Source organism: Centruroides sculpturatus, unplaced genomic scaffold (genome assembly GCF_000671375.1).
Source record: "Centruroides sculpturatus isolate CEXI.00-Female unplaced genomic scaffold, Cexi_2.0 scaffold647, whole genome shotgun sequence".
Lineage (NCBI taxonomy): Eukaryota > Metazoa > Arthropoda > Arachnida > Scorpiones > Buthidae > Centruroides > Centruroides sculpturatus.
The window spans coordinates 43,057-62,572 of record NW_019385034.1 but is presented as its reverse complement, the minus strand read 5'-3'; the positions used below and the strand labels follow the sequence as shown (position 1 = coordinate 62,572).

Below are 19,516 nucleotides of genomic sequence, written 5' to 3'. Positions count from 1 at the left end.
ACAATGAAATGACCTACACGTGTAAATAACGGAAAAAGAACAGAGAAGGACCGCAAAATGAAAATGTGAAAATAAATATGAAATTGAGTTGATAACATAATCGAACAAGTCAAAGCAGCTTATTGGCGTGAAATTTGCAGCCGTCAATGCCAAACAATTGTTGTATAGACTTCGGAAAGCTAAATGCTTGTAATGAAAGTCACTTTGCATGCACGGGTGAAAGCCTGGGACCACTTGGGACCACAAGCTGTCTCGAATCTGTGAAATCATAACTGTGACATACACTGATGTCCTATCTGTCTCTTTTCTCTGTTATCACCAGGCTATGAGTCACGTAATTATAAAATGGAAAAACTATGATGGAAAAGTGATGAATCGAAAGTATTGTGAGTGCGTATTATGATGTATGCATAGGCATACGTGGACTAGAGAGATGGAGAAAAGAGAAAGGAAAGAGCAAAGACAAGTGCTTAAAAGGATAGGCAGGGTCAGACCCTCACATGTGTGCAATGATTCTCGAACAAATCGGTGTGTACGTGTGCTGATCTTTGTAATTATAAATTGTGAATACATGTGACTAATATTCAGTGGCGTAGCGTAGGTGTCAGCTGCCCAGGGCAAAGGAAAATTTCGCCGCCCCCTTATTCAAATATCTGAATTTAAAAAACTAAAATTCAGTTTGTCACAGAATAAGTAATGAAAAATTCCGAGCTAGTGTTGCCACCTTTTTAAAATCGCTGACCCGGACGGCAGGTGAGGTTTGTTTGAACAGAAGTTCCTGACGCATGCGTATGTCATTTTGCAATGCAAAGAATAATGTGCAGTGCATGCCAGTTCAGTTAGCGATTAGGAAGAATTGTAGGAGTAATGTAAGTAACCTAGATGACTTAGCTGTATTGGACATTGGAGGTGTATATCAATATGAATGATTCGTACAAGCAAAAATAAAAAAAAAAAGGGCAACAGATTGTACACGAAATCCCGGACTGTCCAGATGACACTTTTCATGCTCATTTCAATCAGTCCGAATCGTAAATGCGATGAAAATATATGATGTAATGATTCAAGTTTTTACAAGATATTATTATTATTTATTGTGAAATTTTGCTGCCCCCTAAAAAAAAACAGCCATAGCTAATATTATTAATTTTTTTTATTTTGTGCATGTTATAAGTTATAAATAAATATAAACAAACAACACTAACCCGACAACATTAAATCTAAATACCAAAATGATTAATTTACTGTGTTTTTGTTATTTCTTACTCCTGTTTTTAGGTATTCAGTATTCGGCCAAATAGGAAAAATAGGCCGAATACCGAATAGTAACCAAATATTCATTACATCACTAATATAAATACATACAAACATACATACATACATACAAATACAGTATGTAATGCTTTGAAACTAGAATCCTGATCATAGCTACTGATCCTGCTCCAATCCAAGTAAACTTTTATATGAGTTAGAGTTCAGACTTCTTTACATGTATATTTTAAATTTTATTATAATATTTATGACTATTAGAAGGAAAAATATAAGATACATATATATCACAATTTTCTAATATTTTATTCTAATTTATTCTCTCTAATTTTTCAAATTTACTTTGCTATATAATATAATATATATTTTTTATTTAACCAAAATCATGTTAAAATATAAAATAACAGACCGTCACAGGATCTATCATAATGTTGACAAGTTTCAAATTTAGAGTAAATGGGATTTTCTTTTTCTCAAGAGATTTTTGAAGGTACTTCATTAGAAGGATTCTAAATTCTTGATTGAATGGTCCCATATAAGAGAGAAAACCAGTGCAAAGAAGAGCATCTCCTACTAGTCTAAAAAAAAAATTTCTAATTAATATCAATTAAACAACTCATAAATGAAATTTTATTCTTAAACATAACAATAATAATAATAATAATAACTATCCCATGGTCACCACCTGGTCATGGTGGGAGAGCCCAGTAATTTACAGATCCATACGGCAATGCAGGCTAGAGCACAAGCTCCTGGTAGGGACACCCATGCCAGTAAGGTCTATGGGGAAAAATGAAGCTAAGAGTGACCACACACCCACATTCTGTGGAGATAATCATTATGGTAGTAACCAGATCTAAGTATGATACCGGCTCAAACGTCGCCCGGGTTAACAAGGTCCGCGTTCGTGGGTTAGGCAGAGGCTCACGTTCGAAACATAGGCTCCAGTCTCCCTTGGTTACCGGTGGCAAAAGCAGCGCCGGCCCAAGCATGACTACTGCAATGCCATCAACAGATGTGAGCAATCAACCTAGCCTTGGTGTTTCTATGGCAATGCATCCACAGACCACAAAGGCTGGAAAACCACGCAAACGGATGAAATGGACAACAGAAATGAACGAGTTTATCATCCGTACTTACTACACCATCACAAGACTCGAAACAAACATGACAGCATACAGACAACAACTACACCACATATTCACACAACAATATCCTCACCTCACTGTCACCAAACAAATAGTTGTTGATCAAAAACGAACAATTATACACAACAACCTTATCCCACAAACAACACTTGAACTTATCAAACAACAGGTTGCTGATCAAATACATCAACAGACAGAAACATTTAACATTAATGAAGATCACATAACCTGTCAGGATAATCAAGCAACAAGCACTGATTACAGCACACACACAACAAGTACCACTAATGATACTGCAGGCACTTCCTCATCCATCACTGATAACGTAGACATAGAATTAGTTAATACACTCTCACTTATATTTCAGGAAACACTCATTAAATATATTGGTACAGATCCCACACAAAGACCACGAATACCAAAAATGAACACGTCAAAGGTAGTAGGAAAACATTAAATTATGTAAACACTCACTTACTACCATACAACATCTATTTAATTTCTACACTCTCAGGCATTCATACATTATTTATGCTGGGGCAGTCACAGTAGTGACACACCATGGACTGAAAATACACTCACAGACAGACACACACAAAACACAATTCTATCACAAGCCTGCCTGGCAGAGAAGAATAGAAACACAAATAAATGACATTAGACAGCAATTAGGCAGGCTGACACAATACACTAAAAACAACATAACACCCAAATTAAAGAAACAACTCAAAAACATTTTCAAGAAAATTAAAACACACACAAAACATGAACATCACAACACACACATTACAGAATACATCGATACACTAAAACAAAAACTCGCAGCCAAAGCACGTAGACTCAAACGATACAAAACATGTACACTACGAAAACAACAAAATAAATTATTCACAAACAATGAAAAACTTTTCTACAGACAAATCAGTACCAAAACAAACACTGATACACAGCACAGTGGCACACCAACAGAAGAAGAACTCACAACTTATTGGTCTTCTCTTTGGTCCAATGCTGTTACACACAATGCTGATGCAGGCTGGATCGAGGAGGAGAACAGAAACTTGCACAACATACCAACTATGCCCTGTGCTGAAATAAACATACACGACATTCGCTACGCTGTTAACAGAACACACAACTGGAAGACACCTGGTGTAGACAACATTCACAATTTCTGGTACAAAAAGTTTACATCACTGCACCAGGAACTAGCTAAACATCTAACACACATCATCATCAATCCACAAGACATGCCAAAATTTCTTACTCAGGGCATCACCTACATGAAACCTAAAAACAACAAAACCACAGACCCCACACAATACAGACCAATTACATGTCTTCCAACACTCTACAAATTATTGACATCCTGTATCACAAACAAAATATACAAACATGTTGAAGAACACGACATTCTTACAGAACAACAAAAAGGTTGCCGTAGAAATCACAGGGGATGCAAAGAACAGTTACTCATAGATTCAGTCATTCTACGGCAAGCACACAAACAACACAGAAACATACACATGGCATATATAGACTACAGAAAAGCATTCGACAGTGTTCCACACAGTTGGCTGCTACATATTCTACACATGTACAAAATACATCCATCACTCATTGCATTCTTCGAAAACACTATGCAGCACTGGAGAACAACACTACATCTCAGGGTTAGTAACACTTCCATACAAACAAACGAAATATTCATTAGGCGAGGAATTTTTCAAGGAGATTCCTTGAGTCCTCTCTGGTTCTGCCTAGCCCTGAATCCATTATCCAACATGTTAAACAACACGCATTATGGCTACAATATCAGACATGAAAAAACAACACAGTTTACACTGTCACATCTCATGTACATGGACGACATAAAACTTTATGCATCCACACAAAAACAACTTCATCAACTCCTACAAATCACACATTCATACACTAAGGACATACAAATGGAGTTTGGCTTAGACAAATGCAAAAAACTTCACATAGAAAAAGGAATCCTGAAGAAAGAAGATTTTGCACTTGGAAATGGAGACGTTATTGAATCCATGGAAGAGGGCGAGTTCTACAAGTATTTAGGATTCCAACAGGCCAAACTAACAGAACATACACAAATAAAGCAAAGATTAATTAAAGAATACCAAAGTAGGTTAAATGCCATTCTTAGAACACAGTTAAATGCAAAACACACAGTTAAAGCAATAAACACATATGTCATCCCAGTACTCACATACTCTTTTGGAGTTATACATTGGACTCACACAGATCTCGAGCAACTCCAAAAGAAAACAAGAACAACACTTACTAAGCATGAACAACATCATCCTTAATCCGCCACAGAAAGATTAACCCTTCAACGTAAAGAAGGCAGACGTGGCCTGATTGACATAGTTAACCTTCACTACAAACAAATACAGTCACTGCGAGAGTTTTTCTACAAGAAACAAGAAACATCACAGTTACATAAAGCAGTAACTCTAGCAGACTCAAATAACACACCATTAAACTTACACTCACATCATACAGACATGACACAACACATAAAAAGCATAGACACCATCAAGCAATCGTGGGCTCGAAAGGCACTCCATGGCAGGCATCCTTATGACCTGGCCCAGGATTTTGTTGACAAAACTGCATCAAACAGCTAGTTAGATCGGGGATGCCTCTTTGGGGAGACGGAAGGATTCATGATTGCCATACAGGATCAGGTCATAAACACTAAAAACTACAGAAAACACATACTCAAAGATACAACACTCACAAATGACACATGCAGAAAATGTCACATCCTGCCAGAAACTATACAACACATTACATCTGGGTGTAAGCTCTTGGCACAGACAGATTATTTACACAGACATAATCAAGTAGCAAATATAATACACCAAGAGCTTGCAAAGAAACACAAACTGGTAGACATTCACAAACCATACTACAAGTATATACCACAAACAGTATTGGAAAACAACACGCACAAAATGTACTACGACAGAGCCATAATCACAGATAAAACAATTTACCACAACAGACCAGACATCACACTCATTGACAAACACAATAAAATCACATACATTATAGACATAGCCATTCCAAACACTCACAATGTACAAAACACATGCACTGAAAAAATTAGCAAGTACACAGAACTCGCCCAGGAAATAAGGCATCTGTGGAGGATGGATAGGGTGCTTATTGTACCTGTTGTTCTCTCCTGTACAGGTGTGATACCACACACACTACACAAAAGCCTGGGAACATTACAATTGAATAGTAATACATACATAACACTACAGAAGGCCACTATATTGAATACATGTCATATTGTTAGGAAATTCCTGAATACAGACACTGACACTGACACACTTATTTAATTTGTTTTGGTTGCTATGCCTTGACTCTGGTCCGGCATAGTACACAGCCACCGGTGTGAACTGAGTATTACCCACTAAACCCAACATAATAATAATAAAGTAATATCAATCTTTCACTATTATTAAAAATAGTTACATCATAGCATCACATTACCATTCCATTTAATTAACAAAAATCAAAATTTTATTTTATCTATAACAAACCACTTTTACACTTCAATTGTGTCAATAACTAAAGACATTTTAGATATTAATATTTAATAAAACTCCATTAGATAGAAAATCTTATCAATTAAAAGTATTAAATGTCTGTAATTCAAATTTTTTTATTTAGTACTGTCTGAAATAAAAACTACTAAATGGATTGCTGCAAAATTTCTAGAATATATTCTCTAAAATATGTTTAAAATAATTTTATGGAAATTAATTAGTCTCAATTTATCATCATCAAAGAAATATGTTATCATCATTTGTATTTGTAGACATTCTGCAAATGCAAATGTATTATTAGATTTATAACAGTAATGATATCTAGTAGGTAGGACAATAGTAATGAATTTTAATCCTGAGAGATGTAGTTTCTTTAGTTCATTAATAGTTACTTCAATTAAATGTTTCTAAGGATGCCGATTGGGAGAAGATTTTATTTCCTACCATCAGAATGATCTAAGGTCTAAGCATATGTGAGTGGCAGTTTTAAGAGGCAGAAAAAACAAGTGTTTCACAGAGAAACCGTTTATTCTGGTCGAAACTGCTTACATATTTTTAGAAAAAGGTCCTTCGATTCAAAACTCTAAGATATCTTCAGTCCTATCGATTGGATGACTGATGTTTTTCTTTCCTTCAAGCTGAAGAGGAACCCTGGGGCAATGTCATGTTAAAGTTCGAAGTTGAACAGTCACAAGATAGCGGCGAGCGGAAGCACCAAGAGAAGAAGACAACAAACACAAGAAGAGTACTGGACAGGAGACTTTAGTGGAAGTCCTGTTGTCCTTGGAATCGGTGTTTTTATAAGTTTTTCAAGATCGACTTGTTGCTAATTGGACAGACTTTACATCATCACTTTCTAATTGGTCTTCCACCTGTCTCCAGGTGTAAATGGAGCTTCGTAAAGTTTGCAGAAAAGGTTGGCTGGAGATGGTTTATCCGACACCATCTTTTAGATTCTAATCACGTTTAATTGTTGACTATGACACCTACGCTCATTTTGATATTTTTTTTAGTTTCATTTTGCTTTCTAAACTGTGTTTTAACTTTAATATTTTAAATTTTCTTCTTTTATTTTCTCTATCTAAAATTTTGTTTTTCCTGTTATTCTCTATGAGCATCGACGTCAAAGTCCGGTGTCACCAATTCGACACATATAATTTGCTTTGTTGACAATTTAACTTAACAAATTTTTACATATCTTTCTTTTTTTTCTGGGGGAGGCTATTTCTGGGGTCTCACACTTATTAGCAAACTTCAATGACAACATTTTATTGTAAAAAGATTATCAATTGATCATTTTTCAACAATATAAAAGAGACAAATTCCATTCTCCTGATTTAACACTACATAAGTTTTGGCTCCAGAAACATTTAAAGCAACTACATATTCAGAGAAACTCTCATCTTCTGAAACTAAAAAGACAACAAGAAACATGTTATACAGTTAGTAACTGAAAATCCTACCATGTACTTTTGACTACATTATAGTCCATCTTATATGAAGTAATGTGAACCTTGGATAATTGAAAACTTGAATAACCTGAAATGTTCAGTAAAAGCAATTGACAAAATATAGGATATCATAAAATCAAGTTCCATAATTACAGTCAAAATTTATTTTTATTTAATTTACACTGTCTGAATGAATTCTTTCAAAAACTAGAGCAACTTTCAAATACTGTGCTTCTTCTGGCCAAAATTTATGAAACAAACTGTACTGTATGACATTTTCTTCCTCGACAAAATAATTATCTGCAATTCATCTTGAATAATGCAGAACCTCTATTAACCAAGATTGTACTGTATTTTCTTCCACTCCAATAACAGTCAAGCTGAACAGACCATTTTACAAGCTACCATAATAGTATTAATTAGTATGCATATTGAATATCCTATCAAAAGGAGATGATGAGCTTTATCACATCTTATTATATCGTTATTTAATATATAACATTTTTATTAATAAAATACATTATTTGCATAAGAAACATAGGAAATAAATATGTTGTTATTGTTAAAAAGAATAAGCAGAGGCTTGCCATCATAATACTTCAAGGACATATAAATTTTTTCTTTATGAACATTAACTAAAACATTGTATTGTGTATTCTACTGGAAAAACATCACTTGAAATGATATTCTGCCTGTATTAGTAAAAATCATCATATTATTCTCTCTCATATATCTTTTTCTTTAATTATCACACTAAGAATTGCTGAAAGAGACAAGTTTACTTTGTGAAATTTTCTTTATAACTTTGTAAAAAGATCAGTTTTTCTGTTCTGTTAAATTCTGCTCAAAATTGGCCCTTTCTTTTCCAGAAACTTATTTTTACATTAGTCTGAAAAACACTCTCCAAATTTCATTTTAATCTTTTACCAGACTCTCCAGAATGTACTAGTTAGATAAGTTCATTCATACTGAAAGTGACATCAACTGATTTATTTCTCAGCCTTAACTTATAGAAATCAATATCAAGTTAAATGATTTTAAGATTTTCAATGATGATGTAGCAACAAATAATTTTATAAATTAAAACTTGTTCGTAAATTTACTCCTGTTAAAAGCTACTAAAATTCCACTTCTTACTTGTCAACAATTTTAATTTCATATCTCATAATGAATCTTTAATTATAACAACATTAAATCTTATCTAAAAATCAATATTTTGTCTTTATGTAACTATCTCTAAATTTCTAATTTTTAAAACACTATACCTAAAATAATTTTAACCAAAAATATGGGAATGTATACATATCACAAAATATCTGTTTTACCTAAAAAGATAAAACAAAATTCCTATTTTACAATAAATTTATTTTAATGTACACAACAGTTTTAAAGTATACCTATTAATTTGAGACTTAAACTCTTTACTTTCTTCAGTCCATCTTTCTCTTTCACCTGTAAGTCCAGCAATTAATGTAACAGCAGAATTCATTTTGGTTTTACATCTGTCTGCTTCATCCATCAAATCCTAAATAAACATATTTTTTCTGTTATGTAGCATTTTTATCTCATACAAAAATACAGTTCAAAAAATTTTTAACATACTTGTTGTTTTCTAAGAGCATTATTATATTCTGCTTTTGCTTCATTTAATTCACGCTGCTTTTGTTCTAATTCTTCTTCTGCTTTTTGTAATTCATTGTTAGCTTGTTCTAATTTACCTTCTTGAATAGTCAGGTTTGTCTAATAAAATAAAATATAACGGTCAATTAATACATAATGTTAACTATTGTAGTAAATCTTCAATTTAATACAAAAGATTACTGCAAATGATATTGTTCTGATAGCTAAATTAGGGGAATGGATAAACTTACAAAATAATATATAAAAAAAATTAATTTGATAAGAGTAAAGATTCTTGCTTACATTAGTCATTGTTTTTAAATTCCTTCATTTTTTGTAAATAAATAACAAACAAAACTTCAATCTGTAAAATTCACAAAATTAAAAATCTGCTTTATTGGAGCTGAGCTAAATAACTTGCAATTCTTTTCTTTATTCTTTATACAAAAGACACAAGGTAACGTCAATAGGAAAAATAAGTCCTGTCCCATATTAACAATGAGAAAATAGCCATTTAAAAACAATAAAAATAATAAACAACATAAAAAATATGTTACATAAATATATTCCAAAATGCATTCCATTTTACATTGACCTGAGGAAGATCTTGCCTAGATTAAAGACATTCATCTTTAAACATTGTTTTATTAAACAGTATTGGAAAAAAGGCTCTAAGTGGATTGAGGTTTTTAGTAGTAAGATATTACTTTCCAGTCTCACTTGAGTGAAGTTATTTCTTCATATATTATATAATGTATTATATTTTTTTGCATTTCAAGTATCATTTTCTGAAGTATGTTTGGGCAACCAGGCATATCATAATGACAAACAACAGTGAACTAAGCTAATTTACTGTTGTTTCTCCTGATAATGTTTCTTTTTCTTCCTGTAGTTTCTTTATAAACTATCTTTTGTGCATTCAAAAAAATTTTTTTAATATGTTATTGTCTATACCAGTATTGTCCAAATTATGGTCTACTACACAATATATTCTGACTACAAAGATATTTAAGTATTAGTCATAAATGATTAAAAAATAGAAAAAACTTTATAAAAAATTATAGAAAAATATCATCATACATATATTAGATAAAATATAATGTCCAAAAAACTTTTTTATGTACATACTTGGAAAGCAAAAGACAAATATGAATAAAATATGGCACTTCTGATATTTAATGATGTTATGAACTATATAAATAGTACTTTGTAGAAAAGGGCTGGCAGAATTACTATTTAATAAAAGGTAAAATACATCTGGATACGAGTCCAATTTTGCTTGCCATGTCCAATCACCAGGAACAACTATTTCCATTGCAGAGACAACCTTTCTTTAGAGGCTATGCCTCTGCACAAATATGTAAAACAGTTTAAAATGTCCACAGGTGACAATCCCAACACAATTAAAAATATAATATTTCTTTGTAGAAAAGGTTAAAGGTAGAACTGTTTTACATATTTGTGCAGAAGCATAGCCTCTAAAGAAAGGTTGTCTCTGCAATGGAAATAGTTGTTCCTGGTGATTGGACATGGCAAGCAAATTTGGACTCGTATCCAGATGTATTTTACTTTTTATTAAATATATAAATAGTAGTTGAAATTACTAGTTACCCGAGTTTAGACTAATCAGAAATAGAAAAACAACACATTAGACTAAATTAAAATAACAGTTCTGCTTTAATTTCATCCATACTATTTAATGCTTATTTTTCTCAATAATACAGGTTTTTCAAATTTTTAATCAAACAATCTGCATCATCTGTGTGTTAAAATTTGCACCAACAAGGAAAACATGAGTAACAAAAATGTAACTAGACCTGATTGCTTTCATACAGTACAATTGCTTAAAAAAACAACAAAAAAAAAATCTTATCCAAACTTGACAAAAGTTGAATCAAGAGTTGTTTGCTCTGATTAAAACACTAGATTAGTCCAAGGTAGCATATAGTGAATTAAAAGGAAATGTCATAGTAGTTAGAACAGTTAAAACTAAACATGTAGGTAACTACTAACCATCTCTACTGATTTATACAATACAGTGTATAACATTTTTCTTGCTTTTCTCAAACTTCATTTGTTTACAAACTAAACACGTGAACAAAAAGCATATTAGAATGAATCTGTCTATTTATTTTTAATTTAGTTTCACTTTACTTCATACACTGATTTTATTCCCTATTTTTATCTCAATAATTCTTTACTGTGAAGAATTTATAAAATACTATTATGGAAATCTATTTTAGATATTATTTTCATTAAGCATATTTATTTACCTTTTAATCATATACTGATTTTTTGAAACAAGTATTTTACTAAAAATTTAGAAAACATCAGAAGATTTATTATTGCGACTATAATTCTTGTAAGTCAATATTAAGAATTAAATTTAATATAAAATGTGATGAATAATAAATCTATCAAGATGATAGTATTTTTACATGAAAGACTAAATATATACAGGTATACCTCAACTTATGTCATTCCCGATTATACGTCGTTTGTCAAAAAAGTATATGGAAAAATACAAATCAAGTTTAAGTCATTTTATTTGACTTTATGTCTTTCTGCCACAAATATTGAAGTCGTAATATCACTAGAAAAGCATTTAAAGCAAATAAAATCGTATTAAAATATATACATTTACAAGTATGTACTGTATTTACAGTACATGAATTCGTAAATTCAGATTACTTTTGTCTGTACTATATTAAAAGCTAAAATTTATTTGTTTGTAAGCTTAAAATGAATCCTTATTAACCATATATTATTAAAAATGTATTAATAAATAAAATACAGAACCGGAAATGGTAATTTATGGTTTAGCCTAGTGACAAGTAGATTCTGAGACAAGTAAATTCGACTTATGTTGCATCTCCTAAAACCAATTACTGACGTAAGGCGAGGTATACCTGTATACGTGGTGTGTTCAAAAAGTATCGAACCTTTGGTCAGCAAAAATAAATTTATTGACTTTGAGGTACAAAACCCTAATCTCCTTCAAAGTAGTCTCCTTGGTAATGTATACACTTCTCCCAGCGTTCCTGCCATTGCTGGAAACACTGCTGGAACGCATCTTTTGGAATGGTCATCAGCCAGTCCGTTGGATTCCGCATGATGTCTTCTCTCGACTAAATTCGGGTTCCTTTTAGTGGCATTTTCAGCTTGGAAAATAGCCAAAAGTCACACGGAGCCATGTCGGGAGAGTACGGAGCGTGACAAACCACAGGAGTGTTATGTTTGGCGACGAAAGCCCGAATCAGATGCGCAGAATGGGCGGATGCGTTATCACGATGGAGCTGCCAAGTTTTGATTGACCACAGATCAGGTTGTTTGCGTCGCACAGCATTGGAAAGATGACGAAGGACCTCCTGGTAGTACTCCTTTGCGATGGTTTGGCCTTGTGGTGCGTACTCACGACACACCACCCCACAAAAATCAAAAAAACTGTCAACATGACCTTTGATATTGCTGCGGACCTGCCACGCTTTTTTGGCCTCGAGGATCGTCCCCGAAAGCCTGCTGAATCTTGCGAATGGTTTACGCTTGGGTATCGCCAAGGTTTTTGGCAAAATTTGATGTAATATCGCTGCTCACGTTGTTCAGTCATTTTCCAGCTTAGTGGAATCCGACAAGAGCGCTCTACATGAGATCACTCATAGGCCCATGTTTAAAAGGATAGAAGAGAGCTGTCCGTCTTTTAAGCGACGGACTTAACCCTGTAGAAGTAGGAAAGAAGAGAAAGCATGAGATGTGAAGTGTGAAAAGAAAGGAAGATAGGAAAGTTTGAAAGAAGGCATGGGACCCAGAGAGCGCCTCTCATCGGCGTTTATTAAAACAAAACAAAAAGTTACAAGACAGATACAGCAGTATCAAAAGTACAATTCAAGGTCCCGACAGTAGGTTTCCATATCCTATTCATTCCAGAAAAAAATTTGAGGTGTTCACGCAAAAGCAACTGTCCTGTCAGCTCGACAGGTCAAAAACACCTTTACAAAAGAAATTAAGTAAAATTAAATAAAATGTTAATTACAATATTTACATGGTGAATGACAAGATGAATAGTATGAAAAAAAAACATGCCATCTCTCCAATGAGCACACAAAAGTCTTGTTTACTCACTGAAGCTATCGTCTTCATCACTATGTTGTGAAAAATCTGTTATGTCATTATCTTCTTCTTCTTCATTGTGTACACTTTCTGCATAGGCCGATTGCCAACGACTGATGCTTCCTGCAGGCGGGAAAAAATTCAGGGCTGTGCATGACTGTCCCCTCCACAACTCCACTAAAGGAGTCACTCATAGGCCGATTGCCAACGACTGATGCTTCCTGCAGGCGGGAAAAAATTCAGGGCTGTGCATGACTGTCCCCTCCACAACTTCACCGAAGAAGGCCTCTCGCGCATCATTGGTTTACACAAAAAAAAAAAAAAGGTCCGATACTTTTTGAACAGACCACGTATACATATACAGTGTCTGATCGGTTAAAGACCAAATTGAATAACAAACACTTTCTCGAAAGATTTTTATGATTGGACAACGAACACATGTTCGGATAATGAACACTTCACTAAACAAACATAAAATGAAGCAATGAAAAATAATGAATACTGATTGATTTTCCCTTGTCTTCAGGTAAAAATTTGAAACCTTTTGGAGCACGGGAGATGTCAACATTGATGCTCAACCCGATACTGATCTGATAGTGTTTTCCCAAACTTTGAAACTCTCCATTGTAATTCCAGCTTTTTGTTCACAATTCTGAAAAATACTTTTTTTATAGTCTTTGCGAGACTATTGAGCACTCCATAAGTTTTGCATCGGTTTTTATTTTCTAAAGGTGACAGTTTAACTGTCCTATCGGGTATTCGTTAACGTTTTAACACCTAAATTTCTATTACATTTGGGCCACACATTTACATATTTCTTTCATGCGCTAGTTGATTTCTCTTCTCTAAATTTTTGTAAGTGCTTTTCTGAACCTTTTATTTCAAACAGAAATTGATAATATTATGAAGCATAAAAAAGAGTGGAGTGTCAAGAACTGTGCTCACCATAGAAACCAAGCAAGAGATAATAGCCAAAGTAGAGAGTGGGCAGAAGATGTCTGATGTTGCTAGGCAGTATGGCTTGAACAGGTCTACAGTAGGCACAATCTTAGCTAAGAAAAATATAATCAAGAAGACTCAAAGAACTAAAGGAGTAACAAAAATCACTTCTGAGAAACAAAGATGTTCAATCCATGAAAAAATGAGAGATTGCTTTTAATTTGGGTAAAAGAAAGGAAAATGAAAAAGATGTAACTAGTATGACTATCATTCAAGAGAAAGCTAGAGAAATTTTTGAAGAACTGAAGAAACAAATTCCACATTCATCACATGAGGAAATAGAATTCAAAGCTACTAGTGAATGGTTTTCAAAGTTTAGAAGGAGAACTGGCATTAAACATCTGGTAATTCACGATGAGTCTGCTAGTGCAGATAAAGAAGAAGCTGAGAAGTTCAGTCTCAAATTTGAAGAATTCATTAAAAAAGAAAAACAATGTCCACAACAAATTTTCAATTGTGATGAAACTGTAAGTAATTGCACATAAGTTATCTACTGATATAGAAATTTTGCATAAGAAGAAAATACAACAACTTAAATGGGGAGATTCAATCCAAGCAGGATCAATAATAATAACACCCAATGAATGTGAACAACCTTATCATTTTTGTTATACTGTATCCCCAGATATTCTCAATTCAAATATACTTGACCACAGTTCAAATTTGGATATCACTATATGTACAGATGGTTCTAAAATTGATGGTAAAGTAAAAAGTAGCTTTGTGGTTTTCAACTAACAATTAGAGATACACAATCAAGCTTATCATCTTCATACAAACTGTACTGTTTTCCAATCAGAACTTTTGGCGATTCAAAAGGCCATTGATTGGGTTAGTGATAATTTACCACATTATGATATTCAAATCTACACAGATTCACTCTCTACCCTTAACATTATCCATAGCACTAAGCTTCATCCTTTGGCAGTGGAAATAAGGAATTCAATCAGAAACTCAACATGTAATATCAGTATTTCTTGGGCTAGATCCCATCAGGGACTCACAGGCAATGAGAGGGCTGACTCTCTTGCAAAGGCTGCAGCACTAAACTCCACCATTCCTTTTTCCTATGATAAAATCAGTAATATCACTTTGCGACGCTTACTATGGGAGGAAGCTATTAACCATTGGCAACATCGTTGGAATGATAGTAACAAAAGTATAACATTTCAATTTGTCCCTGACTTAAAAAGCTTCGTTAAAATAAAATGGTTTACTACCGATTACTACACAACTCAATTATTTACAAATCACGGAAAATTTGCTACGTACCTTGCCAGATTTTTAAACAGAACATCAGATCAGTGCCCAACCTGTATAATTGCAGATGGATCTCAACACTACATTTTTGATTGTGTAATGACCGAAATAGAAAAAACTGAACTGCGACTACTCTTGCAGGAATTGAACATAGCTTGGCTGTGCCACCTCTCAAACATCTGGACCAACGAAGAGATATTCTCTGCCTTTAAAAGACTTGCAAAAAAGATCAATCAGATCAAAAGCCAACTAATCTACTGCTGACACTGACTTTGACTTAAAGACTGTCTACTTATAGTGTTAGCTTTGTAATTACTATTTCACACGCGAATACGTTGTTACATGCAAATTTTATTTAATTATAAGTTTTGTGCATTTTATCCACAATTACGAGGTTCTGTATGGAATCTACATTGTATTTACTGCTGTTTACTAACATTATTCTGTATTAATTTTTCTGTACGTAGTCCTGTGGAACTGATGTCATGCGAGTACTTAGTCTTATTTAGACGTAATATTACTTAATTTTATCTCATTGATTTCGTGGATTTTATCAATTATCTTGCAGTTCTGCATGGTATCTATAATGTACTCTTGCTGCTTACATATATCAACATGTATTATATTATCCTGTATGTAATTTATGGACTTTGTCTTCTATATGCAGTTCTGCATGGAATCTACAATGTATTCACTGCTGTTCGCTTATGTTTTTTCTGTATTCATTTTCTTCTATTCGTAATTTTGTGGATTTGATGTTGCGCGAATACTTTGTTTTACTAAAGTATAGTATAATTTAATTTTATTTAATTATAATTTTATGGATTTTATCCATTAACTTAAAGTTCTGCATGGAATCTACAATGTACATACTGTTGTTTGTTTACATTTCCTGTATTTTATTTCCTTGGTAGTGCTCATAGCGGAGCCAAGGTATGCATTTATGCCTCCGTAAATAAATTGAATGAATGAATGAATGAATGTGATGAAACTGGTTTATTTTGGAAGCGCATGCCAAACCATATCTACATTATGAAAGAAGAGAAAAATATTCCTGGGCATAAACCCATGAAAGACCAATTGACGTTATTTTTGGGAGCTAATGCTAGTGGTGAAATGAAGCTTATCCCGCTTCTTGTCTATCACTCTGAGAACCCCAAAGCATTCAAAAAAAATTCCATAATTAAAGAAAAACTGCCAGTGATGTGGAAATCAAATAAAAGGGCATGGGTCATGCAGGCTTTTTTCAAAGAATGGCTGTTTGAAGTTTGTGCTCCAAGCATCAAAAATTATCTTCAGACCAATGAATTGCCATTAATTAAAAGCATTGTTACTATTGGACAATGCACCAGGACACCCAAAAGACCTTGAAGATAATTTGCTGGAAGACATTCCCTGGCTGAGAGTTCAGTTTCTACCTCTGAATACCACTTTGTTGATTCAACCAATGGATCAAGAGGTTATTGCAGGTTTCAAGAAATTGTATATTTGAGCACTGTTTCATCAGTGTTTTGAAGCATGCCAGTTCTCCTCAACGATAACATTAAAAACGTTTTGGAAATAAAAATTTGATATTCTTGAAGCTATTCAGCTCATTCAAAAGGCATGGTCAGAAGTCACTCAACAACAGTTGAATTCTGCTTGGCAAAAGCTGTGTCCCTCCTACATTCAGGGAGAGAGAGATGATGTCCCTGAAATTATGGATGAAATTGTGACAACTGCTAGAGATATGGAATTGGAAGTGAATAAAGATGACATTGAAGAGCTCATAATGGAATCTGAAACTGATCTGACGACAGAAGAACTCCAAGAATGCTTAAATGAAGAACACCAAGAAACTCAGCGAGATATGTTTTCTTCTGAAAAAGAGTATTAATGCTGATATCTGCTATTAAAGATCTTATGAAGAAGTGGAGGATGTCAGAACAACAGTCTTAGAATGGCATCAAAACCAGGTTGAGGTTAATAGGCTTAGGGATCTCTACAATTACAATGTTATTAATTACTTCTGAAAAATCCTGAAGAAGAGAGAAAAGCAATTGACATTGGACAGATTCTTTAACTCCTACAAATGGAAAAAACATGACTAATAAAAATGCAAGACTGTGTATATATGTATTTTTATTATTACATATAAATAAACATGGTAAGAAAGTATATGATTTTTTATTTTTTGGAGTTTCCAGAATGAATTAATTAAATTCCCATAAAAACCTATGATAAATCGATAATCAGTTAACGAACAATTCGGATAGCGAACACAGCCTTGGAACAGATTATGTTTGTTAACTGATCACCCACAGTAGTCATTAAATCTTAATTTCTTTCATATAAGTATAAGAGATACTGTTTCAAAACTGGAATATACTATTAGTACAAGTCTTAGAAAAAAAAAGACTCTAATGAAGTGAATTATATTTTTCAATGATTAGTCAATGTTTAAGTGATGGTAATTTTTCATATTTTTTTCTGTCTAGTCTTTATTTCTTTTTTGAATGGGAAAATGGAATTTTTGAGATTTTTTTTTCTTCAATAACAAAAAATTATTCTATTAATAATTTCAGAAATATAAAATGAATAAAGTATTGAAACTTTTTCATTCTCTTCTAGTATGAAAGTGAGCAGTTTTTTATTCATTTAAGTTGACAAATGAGTTTACTAATTTATTTTATTCAAAAAACAGCTACTATGCAGTGATTGTCACATTTATTTAAATTGAATAAAATAAAAATTTTGTTTTTGGTCTGATTAATTACTTTTCCAATCTTTGGGATGTAGGAAAGTATCTCTTGCAGATTTCTCACAGATTAAACAACATATAAGATAAACAGATTGAACACAAACTGTTTATCTTATAGGACAATAAGAAATCCATTTGAAATACAAAAAAAATAATTTGAGAATTTTCTATGGAATAATATTTAATACATTATACTTTCTAAAATACATAAGACATAATTCTCTTGAAGGGTTATCACACAATTGAAATGATTATTGCCCTATTTACAACCTAAAATGCATTTCATTATTATATATAAGGCAAAAAATACATTATGATCACCTAACTGATGACAGCTATTTAATACCAGGGGACAAAATGCATTTTAGGTTATAAATAGGGCAATAATGGTTTTAGTTGTGTGATAACCCTTCAAGAGAATTATGTCTTACGTATTTTATTTTAACGNACACACACACACACACACACACACACACACACACACACACACACACACACACACACACACACACACACACACACACACACACACACACACACACACACACACACACACACACACACACACACACACACACACACACACACACACACACACACACACACACACACACACACACACACACACACACACACACACACACACACACACACACACACACACACACACACACACACACACACACACACACACACACACACACACACACACACACACACACACACACACACACACACACACACACACACACACACACACACACACACACACACACACACACACACACACACACACACACACACACACACACACACACACACACACACACACACACACACACACACACACACACACACACACACACACACACACACACACACACACACACACACACACACAGTAGAATGTCTATCTACTATCAGAAACTCATTTATCCGAAAAATTGATTAACTATAATCAACTTCAGAGAGTATTAATTCCAGAAATTACAAATATTTTACATAATAACCATTGTTAGTGATCTTTTAGATAGCCACTATTGAGCTATCTCATTATCCACACAAGTGTTTGGTTTTATTTGTGATAGAACAATTAGAAAAGGATAATTAATGAGTAATAAACTTCTAATGCATCAAATATTTTACTGTACAATAAAGCATTTGATGAATTGGAATTAGCAGTGTGTGATTATTGAAATAAAAGAGATGAGATTAAAAATGTAATCAGAAGGACATTTTTGAATCTTATGATGAACAAACAAGCCAGGTATTTAGCAGTGTTAAAAAGAAACTATGTAAAATAAAACATGAAAATAACTTTCTGAGGAAAAGAGTGAA

At 33.2% G+C, this 19,516-nt stretch overlaps 1 protein-coding gene across 1 annotated transcript in view; it reads right to left on the bottom strand.

Moving 5' to 3' along the window:
• Positions 1–19,516, bottom strand: part of LOC111633704 (dynein heavy chain 8, axonemal-like) — a gene marked incomplete at its 5' end in the record, with an annotated part of 140,367 nt that overhangs the window by 77,819 nt on the left and 43,032 nt on the right. The window contains 3 exons of the mRNA XM_023378317.1: positions 1,679–1,847; positions 8,850–8,977; positions 9,055–9,192. Of these exons, the coding sequence (XP_023234085.1) occupies positions 1,679–1,847; positions 8,850–8,977; positions 9,055–9,192 (435 nt within the window). The remainder of the gene's footprint in view (positions 1–1,678; positions 1,848–8,849; positions 8,978–9,054; positions 9,193–19,516) is intronic.